Here is an 18,402-nt window from a genome sequence, read left to right as displayed (position 1 = left end):
CATGCACGGTTGTAGACGATATTCCCAACTTATTTGCGACATCTTGAACGAAGAGGAAAGCGCTAGCCACTCTTTTGTTCGTCACAGCGGCTTCCCGATTTCGATTTCCCCCAGATCCAGGCTTCTCAGTTGTCGACAAACATTTCCCTAATACTTTTATCACATTGGTGACGGTTGATTTTAACACATTCAATGATTTTGATAATTCTGGGTGCGTGTAGTTTGGATTTTCACGAAACATGCACAAAATGTTGATTCATAGCTTCACTTGCTTATACGTCATTTTGATAACTAAAGATCTAATGTCAAAATTTGAATAAATACAATCAGGAGTTTTCAGGTGTTTATATGAATGATAGGAAAAAACAACTACTGCGAATTCAAGTTGACCACCTTTTGATCCAAACACCCTTTAAATCGACCGTCTAAAGCTGAAAACCATGAAAATGATGAAAATGAAGATGATAAAGATATCATCCACGAGTGCGGTCCTCGTTAGCCACCAAAACATCCGAAGCTAAATTAATAGACTAGCTAGCCGAGCATGAGATAAGAATTTCAATTAGCTTCGACGATCACACCTCTCCAAAAGTTTTCCGGTTTCAATTTTCTCGCCTCGACTTCAAGCAGCCGGCAAGCAGAAACCTCTCAACCCGTCTAATCTCGGTTAGTTTGTTTGCGTCGGAAAAACGAAAGCAAACGCGAATCGAATTTTCCTCCGATTTTCTGGGAAAAAGGGGGTGTGAGAGGGTTTGAAACTTTGGCCGGGTCTCAAATTTCATCTCCAACCCCCATTTCCTTTTTGCGTTTGTGATGACAAGGATTTTTGATTGGGAAGCTACGGCTCCGTTGCCGGTGTTTTAATGCCTCTTGAAACTTTGACAACGGTTTATTGATAGTATCAATTCATCGACTAATACCTACGTCCTAGATGAGTTCTGAGTTGGGTTAATCGCTTATAGAATTGAAGTTTGCTTTTGTAGTTGTTTTTGGAAGTAGAACTTTGGAATAGTTTGATTAGTTAATTAGTAGAGTTGTTCGTTTTTTAAAGGTTCCATAATTATAGTTGATTTGGTAATAAGTTAGTGAACGAGTTCGCTGAACGGCAGGTAATAAACAAATTTTTATCTTTTTTGATGAAGTTAATTATCCGATATCTAAGTGTTTTTCAATAAATAATATTTTTTTAAATTCATTTGCTATCTGTAATATCTTAAAAAATTTTAAGACTTAAACATTCAAAAAATCTTCTTCAAGTGTAAAATTTTGTCTAAACAATTTTTTAAATTCTAATTGGCTAATCAATAACCTCGAAAAATTCAATCCGTTTCATCTACCTTACACCCACAAAAAACGCCAACACACCTCCCACCCGCCCGATTTGGGCCATTATTTCTTCATTACTATAATTTTTTCTTCTCTCTACCGCCCCATGCGTCGATTCCCCTTCTCCGACCTCTTTCTTTGCAGTGGCCAGCTCACCGGAGAACAAATTCACCAAAGATGATCTAACTGCGGCCGTCGGTGCTGCCCGTGAACAGTCGTCCTGCTACGACGTTTCGTGTCCGGGATCCGGCAGTTACGGTACTTGTCCTGCTGCATCGTCATCATCATCATCCGCCCTTGCCGCTTCCGCTGGAACAGAAGTAGCAACTACACAGCCCCCGCACCAGCAACAGCCAAGGCCCCTAACGACTGGGCCCCTTGCTGGTTGCCACCACAATCCGGCAGCCGCTGCACCGCAACACCACCACCCGCATCAACACCACCACCATCACCATCATCATCACCATCACTGTCACCCATCGGCCGGGGCAGGAGGTTCAGCATCTTCATCGACCTCGTCCTGCCCGGAATGTTGCTCCTCGTCGTCGGCGCGTAATGGACAAATTGGAAGTAAGTGCTTCGGCTGCTTTTGCCTTCTTCATTTTTTTTTGTACTAGAATATGTAGATGTTTTACTTATACAAGACCTCCTAACGACTTCATCTACAGTCCCGGGGCTTTTTAGGAATCGCTGAGCTGAGATTTCGACGTTCGGACCGGGCCTTCTGCTTTCCATTATATTCATTTTATTCGTAATTTCATATTTATCTTGTTACATTTGATGCTGGCAGCATGACGACGCCAGTAGCCTTTTGAATTATTGGTAGGCGCTTTCAGTAGAGTACAGAAAAAGGTTATTAGTCCTAGGTATGAAAGATACACAAAGGGTATTAACAAAACGAATATAACGTTCGTGATTTTCATTTCTTAGAGCGGAATTTTGGAAGATATCTGGGATCATCAGAACCATTTAGAAATAACACTAAACTAATGGTTTTGACTTCACAGTTTGAGTAGATTACTCCGTTTAGCATCAATCCAGTTCAAATTAAAAAGGTAAGTAGTAAAAATTGAACCACTCTGCCAACCACACAAAAGTTGATGAGATGCCCGTACTTTGAGCATACTTGCTTAGGTAACAGCTTTTAAATCAATTAAATAGATTAGCACTAAAACCTTAAATGAGCTGTTGTATGGTTTCTGCACCAAGAGTAAGCCTCGCGAGAGTTCGACACCTTGAGCGCAACATTCGTCGTCGAACCTCCCGAAGCAAGCTGCCGTCGTAGCCAATCCCGTTGTTGTTGTTGATATTGTCGAAGATTCCACGACCATAGCTTTCCCGAACGGACGGTAGCTGGAGCTCGCGATCGCGCTATTGCGCTATACATTTCGTGTTGCTTCATCAGTACTCCAACTATTTCCAAGTCAGGTCGTTGTTGTTGTAGCCCACGTATACAGGTGGCAGTCGAAGAAGACGAAAAATTCTACCGAGTAATGAATCCGTTTTTGGGTTTGATGTTGTTGTTTTTAACAAGTTCGAACTTGTTGTCAACCTACAAAACGACGTTTTAACCAAGTATATATTGCAAATGGTTGTATGTGCATTAGGGCTAAAGGGATGAATCATCCTAAGGGATGAAAATCCCGAAAAAAAAAGTGCATTAGGGTGTCCCAAAATTGCATAACTTCTGGGAATCGGGGGGCTCACCCTCCAAATGGTAGATTAGGATGTGCAGAACAAACTTTTGTATGGGACCGACTAAAAAATATCATGTTTAGAGGTTCTGCAAGCGCGATCTTTGAAAAAAGTCCACTTTCAAAAGATTAGATTTTTAATAAATTCTGGGTCCAAAAATTCTCATTAAGTTTATACATTTTATATTTTTTTAATTTTATTCAAGTTAAATACTACACGTGAAAAATGAAAAATGAACCAAACTTGTATCAAAATGTAAAACAAGCAAGCTATTTCCAAGAAAAAAAATTTTTGGTCCAAAAATTTTGTATTCAACTGACCAAAATGTGTACCAAGCGTAAAAAATTTTTGATACCAATGCCATCAAAAGATGTGGATTTTTGTGCACTTAAACTTTGCTGAGCAAAACATGTTGTTTGTATCATTGTGTGAAGAGCTATTCACGGTTTAATCCTTAATATTATCACAATTTAGGATATTTTTTATTTACAGGGTGACAAAAAAGTCCGGTCACACAGGAAAACCTCAATATCTCAAAGAATAAGAAGAAAATCTTAATCTGGCTTTCAAAGCTTGATTCAGTAACTCATAAAGATACTACACAGACGATATTTCGGAATTACACCACCTTTATCTGATTGAACCAGCTTCAGACGTCTCGGAAAGTCGTCGCAAGCGGCGCGCACCTGCTCCATCGGCATCTCGTCCTAGATTTTCGTGATAACTCGCTTGAATTGCTCCAAATTTGCTATTTTATAGTCGTTCAGCTTAGACATCATTTATCCCCACACGAAATAATTCATTGGATTCAGATCCGGAGACGACGGAGGCCATTCATTCTTCGAAATGAAATCGGTCAAGTTTTCCTCACACCACGCCTGAACAACCTTTACGGTGTGGGATGCTGCGCCATCTGTCAGCAAGCAAGACTGTCGTCTTATTTTGGAACCGGGAAACGTTCAGCTTGTCCGCAGGAGCTTGCTGGAGGCTCACACTCCAAACTCGATCATTTTGGCGATTGACTGTTTGCTCCAAAACGAACAGCTTCTCGTCCGAAAAAATAAGCTTGTAATCTGCGCGCCAAACCGAGCAGCGATAACAGCTGCCCTTAACTCTGCCATGGCTCACAACTCAATGTAAACAAACTGCACAAGAACGAAACTCTGCCACTTTGGGCAGCAGAGTTAGCCCTTTCATTTGACATATAGAAGGCACCAGAGAGATACAACGTGTAGGCTACAGGTGTCCCCATAAAAGTGTGACCGGACTTTTTTGTCACCCTGTAATTTATCAAATTTGTCTTAATAAATACCTACTTTAAAATCAAAATACTTGCATAAAAAGACTTGGATGGTTTGAAAAAGTCATCAGAAGGCCATATGCCAAATTTGAGCGGAATCGGACAATAGGAAGGGGTTGCACTGAATCTCAAGTTTGAAAGGGATTCTGGTTTTTCATCATACATTTTTTTCTTTACCAATTGATTGCTTGATTATGTAGATTATATTAAAATTTCAATTAAGACTAACATTTCACCTGAAGACTGCAACTCAATTGGACTTCAAGCAAAAAAGTTAAGGCTGTTCAAAAATTGTATTTTTGTGGGAATTGTCGTTTAGCACACAATGAGTACATTTTACTCATTGCATTTTACAGGACAATTTGTAACCAAAATACAATCTTTGAACAGCCATAACTTTTTTGTTTTAAGTCCAATCGAGTTGCAGTCTTCAGGTAAAATGTTAGTCTTAGTTGAAATTTTGATAAAATTTACATAATCAAGCAATCGATTGGTAAAGAAAAACAATTTATGATGAAAAACCAGTTTTTTATGCTTCTTTAGAACACTATGTCTCAGAATCCCTTTCATACTTGAGATTCAGTGCAACCCCTTCCTGTTGTCCGATTCCGCTCAAATTTGGCATATGGCCTTCTGATGACTCCCTTAAACCATCAAAGTTTTTTTTTGCAAGTATTTTGATTTTAGAGTAGGTATTTATAAAGACAAATTTGATAAATTAAATAAAAACTATCCTAAATTGTGATTATTATTAAAGATTAAACCGTGAATAGCTCTTCACACGATGATACAAACAACATGTTTTGTTCAGAAAAGTTTAAGTGCACGAAAATCCGCATCTTTTGATGGCATTGGTATCAAAAATATTCTACGCTTGGTACACATTTTGGACAGTTGAATACAAAGTTTTTGGACCAAAAATTTTTTTCTTGGAAATAGCTTGCTTGTTTTACATTTTGATACAAATTTGGTTCATTTTTCATTTTTCACGTGTAGTATTTAACTTGAATAAAATTAAAAAAAATATAAAATGTATAAACTTAATGAGAGTTTTTGGACCCAGAATTTATTTAAAATAGAATCTTTTGAAAGTGGACTTTTTTCGAAGATCGCGCTTGCGGATCCTCTAAACATGATATTTTTTAGTCGGTCCCATACAAAAGTTTGTTCTGCACATCCTAATCTACCATTTGGAGGGTGAGCCCCCAGATTTCCAGAAGTTATGCAATTTTGGGACACCCTCATGTGCATGTTTACTGTAAACTGCATATTCCATGGAACTACCAAGTTTATGCTTCTACACGAGCGTATTTCTCATCTTGTTTTGCATCGCATACGAAATTTTCAGACAGCTCTTAGCGATATTTTTAATATAAGAATTAAAAATGTGTATCAAAACTTCATCAGCGATTTTCTCGAAATACGTCAAGTGGCTCATACGACCTAATCAAAACAAACTCTAGAAATCATCTCAAATCAGTCTGTGCTGAAGCTAAAAAGCAGTCTTCAATCAAAAATTCGATCACTGGCCTACAATTGACTGGAAAAAAAACTTTTTATTGATTTACTGAACAAGAAGACTATAGATAAAACATAAAAGTGAAATCAAAATTAAATTTTCTCTTAAATTGTGTTTATACTGTTCATTTTATATTGTGGTTAGACAAAATGAGGCACTATATAATTATCGTTCATTGAGTTAATTAACAAAAATGCGTTTATTTTATGTTTTCAACTAAAATAAGTCAACCTCATGATTTCTTTTATATTGGTTTAGTAATAACTGGTGAAATCATTTTCAATCCAGTTCGAATGACACAACTGAATGAGCTTTTCAAGCTGTTATCTTGAGCCTTATGAAAGTTTGAAATACTAAGTATTTTTCAACACAATTTTGCAAATTTTTATCAAACATTGTTTAGTGCAGAAGGATTGTGATTGAATGAGACTAAAAATTTGTTAAAAGTTGTAGACAGTGATTTCCATAAAACTAGGGGAGTGTAGGGTATTGTGGGTCTACCTGCATATCTTGGATATGTGTTGAGATAAAAATCTCAATCCAACTGTCATCGTTGTCGCTCTGCGGAATCATGTCGGTAGCAAATTTTGAATAGGGCGAATGTGCCAAATGGAAACAAAAAAATATTTGTGCTCGGAGCTTATGGAGCTGTCAAACTTTGAAAGCGTTTTTCACGAATCAGCTATGTTGGTCCATCCGCTGTATTCAAAATTCGATACCGATGTATTTCTAAACGTTGATAACTTGTGCACGCATCACATGCTTCTTTTAGTCAACTTGCTAAAGATATTTGCTTACCAAATTTAAACGAGCACCCCGCAAATTGTATCGGCGTAAAACCTAAAGTTCTCAACAAAAATATGCTCAAGTGCTTATTTGCTATTTTATGCACTTCTAAAATAATAATATATTAAAACAAATTTACTATAGAAAATATCAAAGATAATTCCTTCTTATCTCTAAAATTAATTTTTTCTTCTCACGGAATTTTAAACCAAGTTGGTATTTTTTTTTATCTCGAGTCTCTAGAATATTAATGGTGGATATTGTATATGACTCGAAAATATCCACATATCACCATGCAATTTTAAATTGTGTTACAATTTTGTTATAGATAGGTCTCATTTGAACTTTTTGAAAAATGTAGAGGAAGTGAGGGCAAAACAGCCATAACTTCTGTTTCCAATGTGTGCGGTGACTCAAACAGGCTTCGTTGCATTCCTCGGAAAAAATTACACAAGATACTTCCGGTTTGGTTAAAAAATTTCAAGTCCGAACAATTTGAAAAATGTTGGGAAATTAAGGTGAAAACAGCTTTAACTCCTGTGTCTAATCCGTGCAGTGGCAAAAGTAGGCTTTGTTGGATTCCTCGGAAAACATCACACAATATGCGTCCCATTTTGTTCAAACTTTTCAAATCCGAACATGCTATTTTTCTGGAATAATTGAAAAAATGTAGGGGAATTGTGGGTAAAAACAGCCATAACTCCATTCTCCGAAGCGTTCGGTGGCTCAAATAGCCTTTATTGATTTTTCGGAAAAATTCACACAAGATACGTCCCATTTGATTCAAAATTTTAAAGCCCGAACATGCGATTTCTCAACTATTTGAAAATGTAGGAGAATTGAGGGTAAAAACAGCCATAACTCCATTTTTCGAAGCGTGCGGTAACTCAGACAGCTTCCATTGGTGTCCTTAAAAAAATAAAATGCACAAGATAAGTCTATTTTTGTTCAAAACTTTCAAGTCGATTTTTTTTCTGGATTGTTTACAAAATATAGGGGAATTAGGGGTTAAAAAGGCACTATAACTCCGTTGGTAATCTTTTGCGGCCTCTGAAACTACTCCATTTGATTCGCTGGACATTTTCACTGAAGAAAAATATTTTTTTCATATTTTTTCATTTTATTAGTTTTGTGTAGGAGGGAAGATATTGAATTTCTTCGCAGTTTAGACACTTTTCTCCCCATTGTGCAATGTTCACATATTTGAATTTTACGCACTTGCTTCGGGTAAACCGTTCTCTTCAGAAGTTTAAAACATTATCTAGACTTTTAAATACGTTTCCGTCCACCACGTGAATATAAACTATTAAGAATTTTATCATGCAATTTGCATTCTCGACAATAATCTTTATGCTGAAAGAATTTCTACCAAATACCTAAAACTTAGAAAATACGTGCAAATAATAGCTATCATAGATTCTGGGTCATAAATATTCATTGCAAATATTTAAACTCAGTTAGAATTTCTTTCAAGATTTCATTGAAACATTTTTAAATAACTTTTAATTTGTGTAAGTAGAAAATTCCCAAATTACTTGTTGAAAAGTCAAATAAAAAAAATCATGTGTTCAAAATTTTCAAACTGGTTACTGATTGCAAGAAATTTTTCTATTGAATTTTAACAATTGTTGTTGATTAAAAAAAAATCAGGAATCCTTTACTTCCCTCTACATTTGTTTGACAAAGAAACTATGAAAGCAATAAATTATTTTAAAAGAATTTTTTCTTTAGAATGAGCTTACTTACCATAAAATGGTTTATTAAACAATCGTAAATTTCGAAATCAGCACGATGAATTATACAAGTTTGAAAACTTTCATAAGTTTGTTGAATTTATCATCTTTTTAAACATACCCAAGCAAATTCCTACCGAGGACCGAGAGTCATAACTCTTATCCAAAGTCATTCGGCTTGTTCCACATGCTACTAATACAACACGAAGGCGTACAAACGGCCCCTCGAGCAATATGTTGTTCCTACTGTCGTCGTCGACCTACATATGTCAAATATGAATGGGCATTTAAATGCCGGAAGGATGTTTGACATAATGTGCCTGAATTAAGTTTATCGTTGTTGGATTGGAAGGCTTATGTAGAATGACTGAGATGATAAAGTGAGTAATATGTTTCACTTTAATTGCTCAGACAATTTAGAATTCCAATTACAAATCTGATATCCTTTCAGTTAAATTGAATTTACATTAAAAGAACAAAGTTGTCGAATGGAAGAGCTAATAAAACAATACTATCAATTCGGTTGCATATCAATCGAAATCAGAATTGCATTCACTTGTAAAAGCAAAATTAAAGAATAACACACAGGTTTTCACCTCTGATAGCTGCAGCTTTGAACTCCTGGAGCAGGCACATCATGAATTACGCGCTCGGATTAAAGTCCACCAAATTGAAAGCAATTCAATGAGCAATTTGTATCCTTTTGATTCGGGATTTGCTGCTGTAGGTAGGACTGGTTCAGTGGAAAATACAATTCCATTTCGCCCTACGGATGGCAGCAGTAACATCAGCAATAAGGCAGCTCTCAACTCCGCACTCACCAGACGACAATGAGAATGAATGTGCATTTGTCGAGCAATCAAGTGAGGGTGCTTGTAGTACAGAAAATTAAATTCCCAAGGCAGTATTTTCGCACGGACGAGCAAGGGTACCAATTGTGCTGGGGCCATTCATGTAGAGCAACACCCACACAACAGTCCGGAACGAGATGGAGATGACATCAACCTGGAACGTACCAATGCATGAGCCGCTTGGTCTAAGCATGTTTAAGAAATAAAGGGTAAAATTATACAAAGGTTAAATATGAAATTCCCTAAATTTTTCAATTCGTTTAAAGCAATTTAAAACTTAGATAACTTAATAAATTCAATATATGTATGTATTTAAAGTTCCAGACAAAGTTCAAAATATTTTTCTAAAATGTTTAGTTGCTAAGAATTCCAAATCCTTCGCATGACACATCACGAGTACTTCCTATTTCCGGCATAAATGTATGGTAACAACGAAAGATTACTTATTTATAGAATACAGCATGACTGTTCGAGGGAGTCTGCCTTAAAATTTGTTCACAGCAAGAAAAAGGTTCTTCCACTATACGGCTGCAAGTGATGACGGTGGTTTACTGCGCTTCTCTCTTCTATTATTGCTTCATGCTGAGATAGGCCAGGAGCTGCAACTACCATGTTAAATGATGATAGCAATAATTTCGAACTACATTACCGGAAGGTAGGAAAACTGCTAACCAAGAGCAAAGGTCGACCCCAGTCAAGTGCACGCGTAAACTCCTACGGTGCCAAAACCATAGCTCTTTTCCTTGTATAGCTCTGATGGTGCAATTGCAATCCATAGAGTCAGTCCATAGAGTCAGTCATAGTAGAGAAGAAATGATCAGGGTTGGGGATATTTCGTTTAAATTTAGCATGTTGGAAATGAATGTTAAATAATATTGAAAATGTAATAATACCATTGTGTTAAAATCAACTAAATTTTGCACACTTTTTTAATGATGTGTATTGTTTACATGCTGTCAAACTCGAAGTCATTTTTTTCGATTCAACGAAAATTGAGGTGAACCAACGCAAGTCGAGAAAACAAATTCTTTCCAAACACCTGGAATATTCTGTCCTGTCGCACCGGCAGTTGGGAAAAATATTGGACATTCACCATTCAACCGTCTCCAGAGTGTTGAAGCGGTCTCGCCGGGAAAACCGGGACTGGAGAACAAAAACACGGAAGGAAAGGTCAAACGGATTATTAAAGCAAATCCCAACGTCTCAAGCCGTGATTTGGCTAAAAAGATCGGCATGTCACAGAGCTACGTCCAGAATGCAAAGAAGAGAGCTGAACTACATACAAACAAGGTAGAGAACTTCCCAAACCGCGATGAGCGGCAACAATCGACGGCTAAAACTTGGGCACGGAAGCTCTGCGATAAGACGCTGACAAAATACGGCTGCTGTATGATGGACGACGAAAAGTATATGAAAGCCGATTTTAAGCAAAATCCGGGGTTGGAGTTTTTCACCGGCAAGAGCAAGTTCGATGTGGACGACAAATTTAAGAAGAAGAAAATGTCGAAGTTCGACTCGAAATATCCAAATTTTCAAAAATCAGTAAATATAAATAAAGGAACGTTAATATCTGGTGAAAAAATGATCATTTGAGTGAGCTAAAGGAGGGGAGGGGTTGCGGGGGGAGATGGTCAGTTGCAAGTGAGTCTACAATATAAGCTGTAAACTGCTCCTATTTCCCCCATGAATTTCACTGAACAACATGTATTTCGAAAAGTATGAAACAAGAGATGAATAATGATAACTTTATCCAAGTTTTTCTACATACTCATTTCAGTATCCTTCTACACAACTTACACATCCGTTTATAAAACAACCAGCCAATCTATAATACCCCCTAGGAAAAAATGTTGATAATTTTTATAACTTGTAGGTATGTATATCTGGTATTTGAAAATTTGCACTTTAAAAGCTCTTTAAAGAATTTCTTGTTATAAATGTAAACTTCCCAATGAAAATAATACACACATTGTTGAGAGATGAAAATGTAGAAAAAAACTTTCTTCAAGTTATTTTCCTATGTTTCCTGAGCTTCTACATATAAGCTCTCTGATGTTTTATAATTTTTCGGAAGTATTTTACTTTTCACCGATAAGGCCGATAAACTTATTAACAAACACAACAGACAGCGATCAAGACACCTTCGTGCAAGACGTTGCACACAAACGCTGCAATTCTTCATTGGAGTGTTTTATTGAATCGTGATTTGGAAATTTAGTAATATTATTTTTAAATTTGGAAACACAATTCTCATTGATAACACTAGTTTACAAAATTTAAAAAAAATCGTGAACTTGATTAACTGACCAACATTTTTAATGTAAACTTGGGCGCTGAATCTGAAAATGAAATTCAAAAAAATCTCAGTAGAACCGTTTTTGAGTTATGCTCCAAATATGAAATTTCGGAAAAATAAAAAGTTCTTGTACTTAAGTTAAAATATCTCGGACGGCACAACAGTAATTTGAAATCCCTCTTTTGCATATTGAAGGTGAATAAATTTTTTATCGACCATGTGAACACAGTTTTCGCGTTTGACCAACAGTATTGTTGATATTAGCGACTTTATGAGAGAAAAAATTATAAAAAACTCAGTTTTTTAGAGAAAATTTTGTTTCAACGAGAGTTTTAGACTTGATGCTAGCATTAAAAAAATCTGATTTTCCTATGCGCTTAAACCACAGCTTTGAACCACAATAACTTTTCTGTTTCAAATCCAATCGAGTTACAGTCTTCGGGTGAAATATTTGTCTCAACTTAGGCTTTAAGAAAATCAACCATAAAAAACAATCAGCTAGTGATGAAAAAAGTTATTGATGAAAAACCAGAATTTTTCGTTCATTCCGGGCAAAATACCGCAAAATTTTATTCACTTTTGAGACCCAAGCAACCCCTTCCTATGGTCAGATCTTCCTGAAACTTGGCATGTGACCTTCTGGTAGGCTAATAAATAAATTGACTTGGAGCGAGTGAGATTTATAATGTTTCATTCTTCCTATACTATGATAAGTGTACTGCGGTTCGTTAAACTATGGAAAACTACAAAAAATACTATTGTGGTAAAATAGCAATAACTTCTTCAATTTTCAACCGATTTTGATGAATAACCACTTGAAATATAAACCACTTGAAATATTTGTTTTAAAGTGAAATTTAAGCGCATAAGAAAATCAGATTTTTTTATCATCATCATCGAGTCTAAAACTCTCGTTGAAACAAATTTTTTTCTAAAAAACTGAGTTTTTTATAATTTTTTCTCTCATAAAGTCGCTAATATCAACAATACTGTTGGTCAAACGCGAAAACTGTGTTCACATGGTCGATAAAAAATTTATTCACCTTCAATATGCAAAAGAGGGATTTCAAATTACTGTTGTGCCGTCCGAGATATTTTAACCTAAGTACAAGAACTTTTTTAATTTTTCCGAAATTTCATACTTGGAGCATAACTCAAAAACGGTTCTACTGAGATTTTGTTGAATTTCATTTTCAGATTCAGCGCTCGATTTCACTTAAGAAATGACCTTCAGTTCAAAAATGCTGTAAACTAGTGTAATTGTTGTTTTTTTCAATTTCTTTGTAAATGAGATCATCACTTTAAATATAAATTAAGTAAAAAAAACGATTATCAAAATCAGTTTCTGAAGTAGGAAGCTTCTGGAACCTCTTTTTTTATTTGCTCTTGAGTTTGAAGCCACCATACAAAATTATCAATTTTTCATTGTACTAAAACAAATGAAATAGTCACTAATGCAACAAATAAATTATTTTATAAAAATGATTGATCTTTTTTATTCTTCGGAGAAATTGGAGAACGGTTGCCATGGACCGAGTGAATTTAAGGAATTATGTTCATCAAGTTATGTCGTGAGACGGAATACTATGTAAAAAAAATAAAATATTCATTCTTCATGTTGATAACTTCACATTATTCCATTTTTTTTAAATGGTTTTGAATTATAATAAAACATTATGAAATAAACGGCTAATTTTGAACGTTAATACTATTCTTTTGGGAAGAGTCTGAATCATTTGCAATTGAAAAAACCAAGCTTTCAGATTTAGAATAACAAACCTTAAGCTTAATTTTAACTTATAACTTCAATTTTATTATGCAGGTGAGCTGAATGCAGTATCGGCGAAATAATTGGTGTAGATCTTGAAATCCAGTAGTGTGGGTTAAAATCACTACAAGATCTCCTGGCTGTTTAGCATGATAGATAACCTAGCTTCTGAAAAAGTAGTAGACTGAAAACGGGATAGTTTCAATTCACAAGGGAAAAATAAAAACAGGGGAAACTTATTTTGGAATATTTTTCCTTCCCAAACTCGATTTTTTGTCGAATTTTTTCTCTCACTTCTTATTTATAATTATTAAATTTAATAGTTTATAGTGAAATCGATCAATGATAACATTAGTTTACAACATTTTTGAACTAAGTACACTGATGGGCATTTTTAATGTGCAATCGGGCGCTGAATCTGAAAATGATATTCAAAAAAACTCAGTAGAACAGTTTTTGAGTTATGCTCCAAATATGAAGTTGCGGAAAATTCTTGTACCTACTTAGATTTAAATATCTCGGACTACATAACAGTAATTTGAAATCCTTTTTTACATATTAAAGGTGAATAAATTTTCTATCGATCATCCGAACACAATTTTTGCGTATGATCAACAGTATTGTTTTTATTAGTGATTTTATGATAGAAAAAAATATAAAAAAACGCATTTTTTTTCGAGAAAATTTTGTTTTAGCGAAAGTCTAAGATTCGATGGTAACATTTAAAAAATCTGATTTTCTATTGCTCTTAAGTTTCGATTAAAAAAAATATTTCAAGTGGTTATTTATCTAAATCGGTTGAAAATTGAAGAAGTTATGGCTACTTTACCATAACAGTAATTTTTGCATTTTTGAATAATTTAACGAACCGCGCTGTACTTCTCACTTCTCATTAGAATTAAACATGGTAAATCTCACTCGCTTTTGGTCAAAATGATTTATTTGCTAACCAGAAGGTCACATGCCAAATTTCCGAACGATCTGATGATGGGGAGGGGTTGATTGAGTCTCAAACGTGAATAAGATTTTAAGGTATACCTTAGCTTTAATATATTTTGCTCGGGAGGAAAAAAAACTACTGATTTTTCATTGACAACATTTTTCTTAATTGGTTGATTGCTTTTTATGAATAATTTTCTTAAAGCCTGCATCAAGACAAATATTTCAATCGAAGACTGTAACATGATTGGATTTAAAACAGAAAAATTATTGCGGTTCAAAGATTATAAAACGCAATGCGTAAAAAGTACTCATTGTGTGTATGACGAAATTTGCGGCCTTTGAACCGCTATAACTTTTTTATTTTAATTCCAATCGTGTAGCCGTTTTCGGGTGAAATATTTGTCTCAATTTAGACCTTAAGAAAATTAACCATAAAACAAATCAGCAAGTGAAAAAAAGTTATTGATGAACAACCAGTATTTTTTTCCTCCCGGGTAAAATACTTCAGAATACTATTCACGTTTGAGACTCAAGCAACCCCTGCCTACGGTCAGATCTTTTTGAAATTTGGCATGTGACCTTCTGGTAAGCTATTAAATAATTTTGACTTGAAGCGAGTATGAATTACCATGTTGATTTCTTCATATACTATGAGAAGTATACTGCGGTTCATTAAATTATTAAAAAATGCAAAAATTACTGTTATGGTAAAGTAGTCATAACTTCTTCAATTTTCAACCGATTTTGATAAATAACCACTTGAAATCTTTATTTAATCGACATTTAAGGGCAATAGAAAATCAGGGGCGGGATTATGGAACTCGAAACAATCGAGTTTCGTTCGATTCGACCAACTTTGGCATTACCGATCTCGATTCGAATGGAACATTTCGAGATGATCTACTACCCGATTTACTCGAAATCTAGTACTTGAAAATTTAGAACTCGAACGAGATTCGTAATACTGATGCTAATTCGATTCGAGTTCAACTCGAAACGGGTAACTCGAATCGAATAGGATTCATAATTCCACCCCAGGTTTTTTTTACCATCGAGTCTTAAACATTTGTTGAAACAAAATTTTCTCTAAAAAAATGCGTTTTTTATTATTATTTCTATCATAAAGTCACTAATACCAACAATACTGTTAATCAATAGATAATCGATAGAAAATTTATTCGCCTTTAATATGCAAAAAATGGATTTCAAATTACTGTTATGTAGTCCGGGATTTCTAATCTAAGTACAAGAACTATTTTTATTTTTCCAAATTTCCACTTTTGGAGCATAACTTTAAAACTTTAGAACTAACCGACATGAACAAAAATATGTCAATCTTTTCATTATCCGTTATTTATTCAAAGATGTAGATTATAGGGAAAAATGCCACTAAGCGGCAAATTGCCAAAAAAAAAAACAATACAGATTATGTCTAGATAATCTCGCTTCGAAGATACAAAAAAAACTTAACATTTTTCTGAAAATTGTATAGAGAACAATACTTATGCCAACATCACAAAAAGAAAGTTTGTTCAATTATTTATTTGATACTGAAAATTTTGATCTATTTCACAACTTTGTTGAAGGCTTAAAAGCATTTCACTTGTGCATTAACATAAAAATATCCAAGATTGATTTTAGTTCACAACGTTTTTAAAATTCCCGTATTCTACAAAATGAGAAAAAATACTTACTTCTTTAATTTTTTCTGGCAAAAGTCATGGCAAATTACTCAGACTCTGCATGAAAATTGATCATTAAGCAGAAACCTTTTTGATATTTTACACTTTTGCTAAAAAGTGCACAAATTTTTTCAATGAATTTTTACCTTGAATTTTTAAAATTTACACCGGAAACAAGAGCTGATAAAACAAAAATGCATAATTACATTTAGTGCTCCTAAAAAAAAACCTCAAGTTATTCAAATTCTATGCACCTCAGAAAATGTGAGTTTTGTTTCCTTGTGTTATAGTAGTGATTCAACTTTTTAATGTAGATTTTGAGTTCTGGAGATGAATTTAAATTGCGCACAACAACTCCTTCATATTGAAACAGCTTTTTATAAATACGTTTTTGTTCCTTTTTGGCTCTAAAACTCAAAGGGAACACAAAAGTTATAACACGTAATATCTTCTTTCGTTTCATGGTTGCTGAAATCTCTCGTGTTTCAACGCATTAGCTTGAATTTAGAAATCTTTAGAAGATTTTTTATAATTTAAACTCTTACCATGAATATTTTATATTCGATTTCTGTTTGGAAGTACTTGCATTTTTTCATGATCATTAGAGTACCCCAAATGACCCGACTTTTGAAAAAGTTATGCGCTGCAGGCTAAAATTGATCCTTGGCCTAGTACAAGATCTCATGCCAAATTTGGGTCAGATCGGGTCACGGGAAGGGGTCGCTCAACAAGCTTGAAGTTTGTATGGGATTTCGAGACATTTTGTTCGGGAGAAACATGAAAAAACCAGTTTTTCATCAATAACTTTGGTTTCCGTCTGCTGATTTCTTCCAAAAACTGGTTTTCTTAAAGCCTAAATTATGAAAAATAATTCATCCGAAGACTGCATTTCGATAAGAGTTAAGATAAAAAAGTTATTAAGCTTTAAAATGGGCTAACTTTTTTAACGGTGGTATTCAGCACTGTTAATGAGGAGTCAATATGTTCGACCGCCTCGACTCATTAACAGCGATGAATACCATCCTTAAAAAATTTAGCCCAATTTTGAAGCCTAAAAACTTTCTTATCTTTACTCTAATTGAAATGCAGTCTTAGGATGAAATATTTTTCATAATTAAGGCTTTAAGAAAAATCGTTTTTGAAAAAAATCGGCCGACGGGAACCAAAGTTATTGTTGAAAAACTGGGTTTTCATGTTTCTCCCGAACAAAATGTCTCGAAATCCCATACAAACTCCTGGCTCGTTGAGCGATCCCTTCCCGTGATCCGATTTGGCCCAAATTTGGCATGAGATCTTGTACTAGGACTAGGATTAATTTTAGCCTGCAGCGCATAACATTTCACAGGTTTTGAATTTCCCATACAAATTTGGGGCAGTCTAATGATCATCCATAATATGAATGATTGATGTGATACATTTCAAACAGAATTAAATAAAATCGGATCTAAAATTTAAATTTTTGTATTTGAATTTCATAACAAAGGTAATTATTTTTAAGTTCATAATTCATATTTGAATGATGGAGAATTGAAGGTGAGAAAAACTCGCAAAAGAGAATTCATACTGTGATTCAGAACCTGAATTCTTATTATGCATTTAGTCATAAATTCCTTGTATACGCAAGTGGAAATAGCACTGCTTCAGATTTAAAAATGAGGTTAGCATTAGACATCTGATACGACTTTTAAAGTTGAAAAATTCTCAATAAACCAGCTGTAAATAAAAATCAGAATTTTAAATTCAAATTTATATTTAATAATACGTATTAGCTTTTTATTCTTAAAGTAAAGTTTCATTTAAATGATTTGTCTTGATTCTTAATTGATAACTTTCCTTCGATTTAGAAAATATTTTGAAATACAAAAAAAAATCCTAATGAGGAACTTCTTGCTGCTCAAAACTTTATCAAAAATGAATTTCATGCGGCATCAACACTTGTTCTTTATTACGACTGAATTTGTTCAGCGAAACATTGGTGATTAAATGGCAAAAAGTTAGATTAGAAAATTGGACTGTCAACAACAATTGAAGTCATACGTTTCAAAAGCGCCTACTGGAAAATTAAGGAATTGGACTACAATTTAAATTTCTTACTAAAAAAGCAATTTTACACTTGAAGGCCGAAGGGGTTTTTGCTTCTAAGAACGCCCAAGATCTGTTCACCCGTTAAATAGGGTAGAGATTTCTGAAAATAAAGACAATTGAAAATCGCATGTTTCCGTACGTTTATTGTTTCATGATTTTTAATTGTTTTCTTCTTAATCTGAGCAAATAAAAAAGAAACTGCATATTGAAGGCGATAAATGTATGACGACAGCAGAACAAATATTTCAAGTATTTCAGCCTTATAACCATATTCACCCCCCAAAATGACTTTTTCAAATTTGTCATTTCATTAAAATTAAAAAAAAGAATTAAGAAGCTCTGAATTCAAAGCAAATACAAAATTTATTACAATTTGCTCGTGTTAATTTAGGTATATGAGGGAAATTAGCGACAATTTA

At 34.4% G+C, this 18,402-nt stretch overlaps 1 protein-coding gene across 3 annotated transcripts in view; it reads left to right on the top strand.

Moving 5' to 3' along the window:
* LOC129745155 (protein naked cuticle homolog) overlaps positions 1-18,402 on the top strand; it is a 503,284-nt gene that overhangs the window by 403,512 nt on the left and 81,370 nt on the right. For all 3 annotated transcript variants that reach the window (XM_055738069.1, XM_055738070.1, XM_055738071.1), the window contains one exon: positions 1,471-1,896. In XM_055738069.1, coding sequence (XP_055594044.1) covers positions 1,471-1,896 — 426 coding nt within the window. The remainder of the gene's footprint in view (positions 1-1,470; positions 1,897-18,402) is intronic.

Source organism: Uranotaenia lowii, chromosome 2 (assembly GCF_029784155.1).
Source record: "Uranotaenia lowii strain MFRU-FL chromosome 2, ASM2978415v1, whole genome shotgun sequence".
Taxonomy (NCBI): domain Eukaryota; kingdom Metazoa; phylum Arthropoda; class Insecta; order Diptera; family Culicidae; genus Uranotaenia; species Uranotaenia lowii.
Note: the sequence above shows the minus strand (reverse complement) of the source record. Positions and strands in the feature narration are given on the sequence as shown.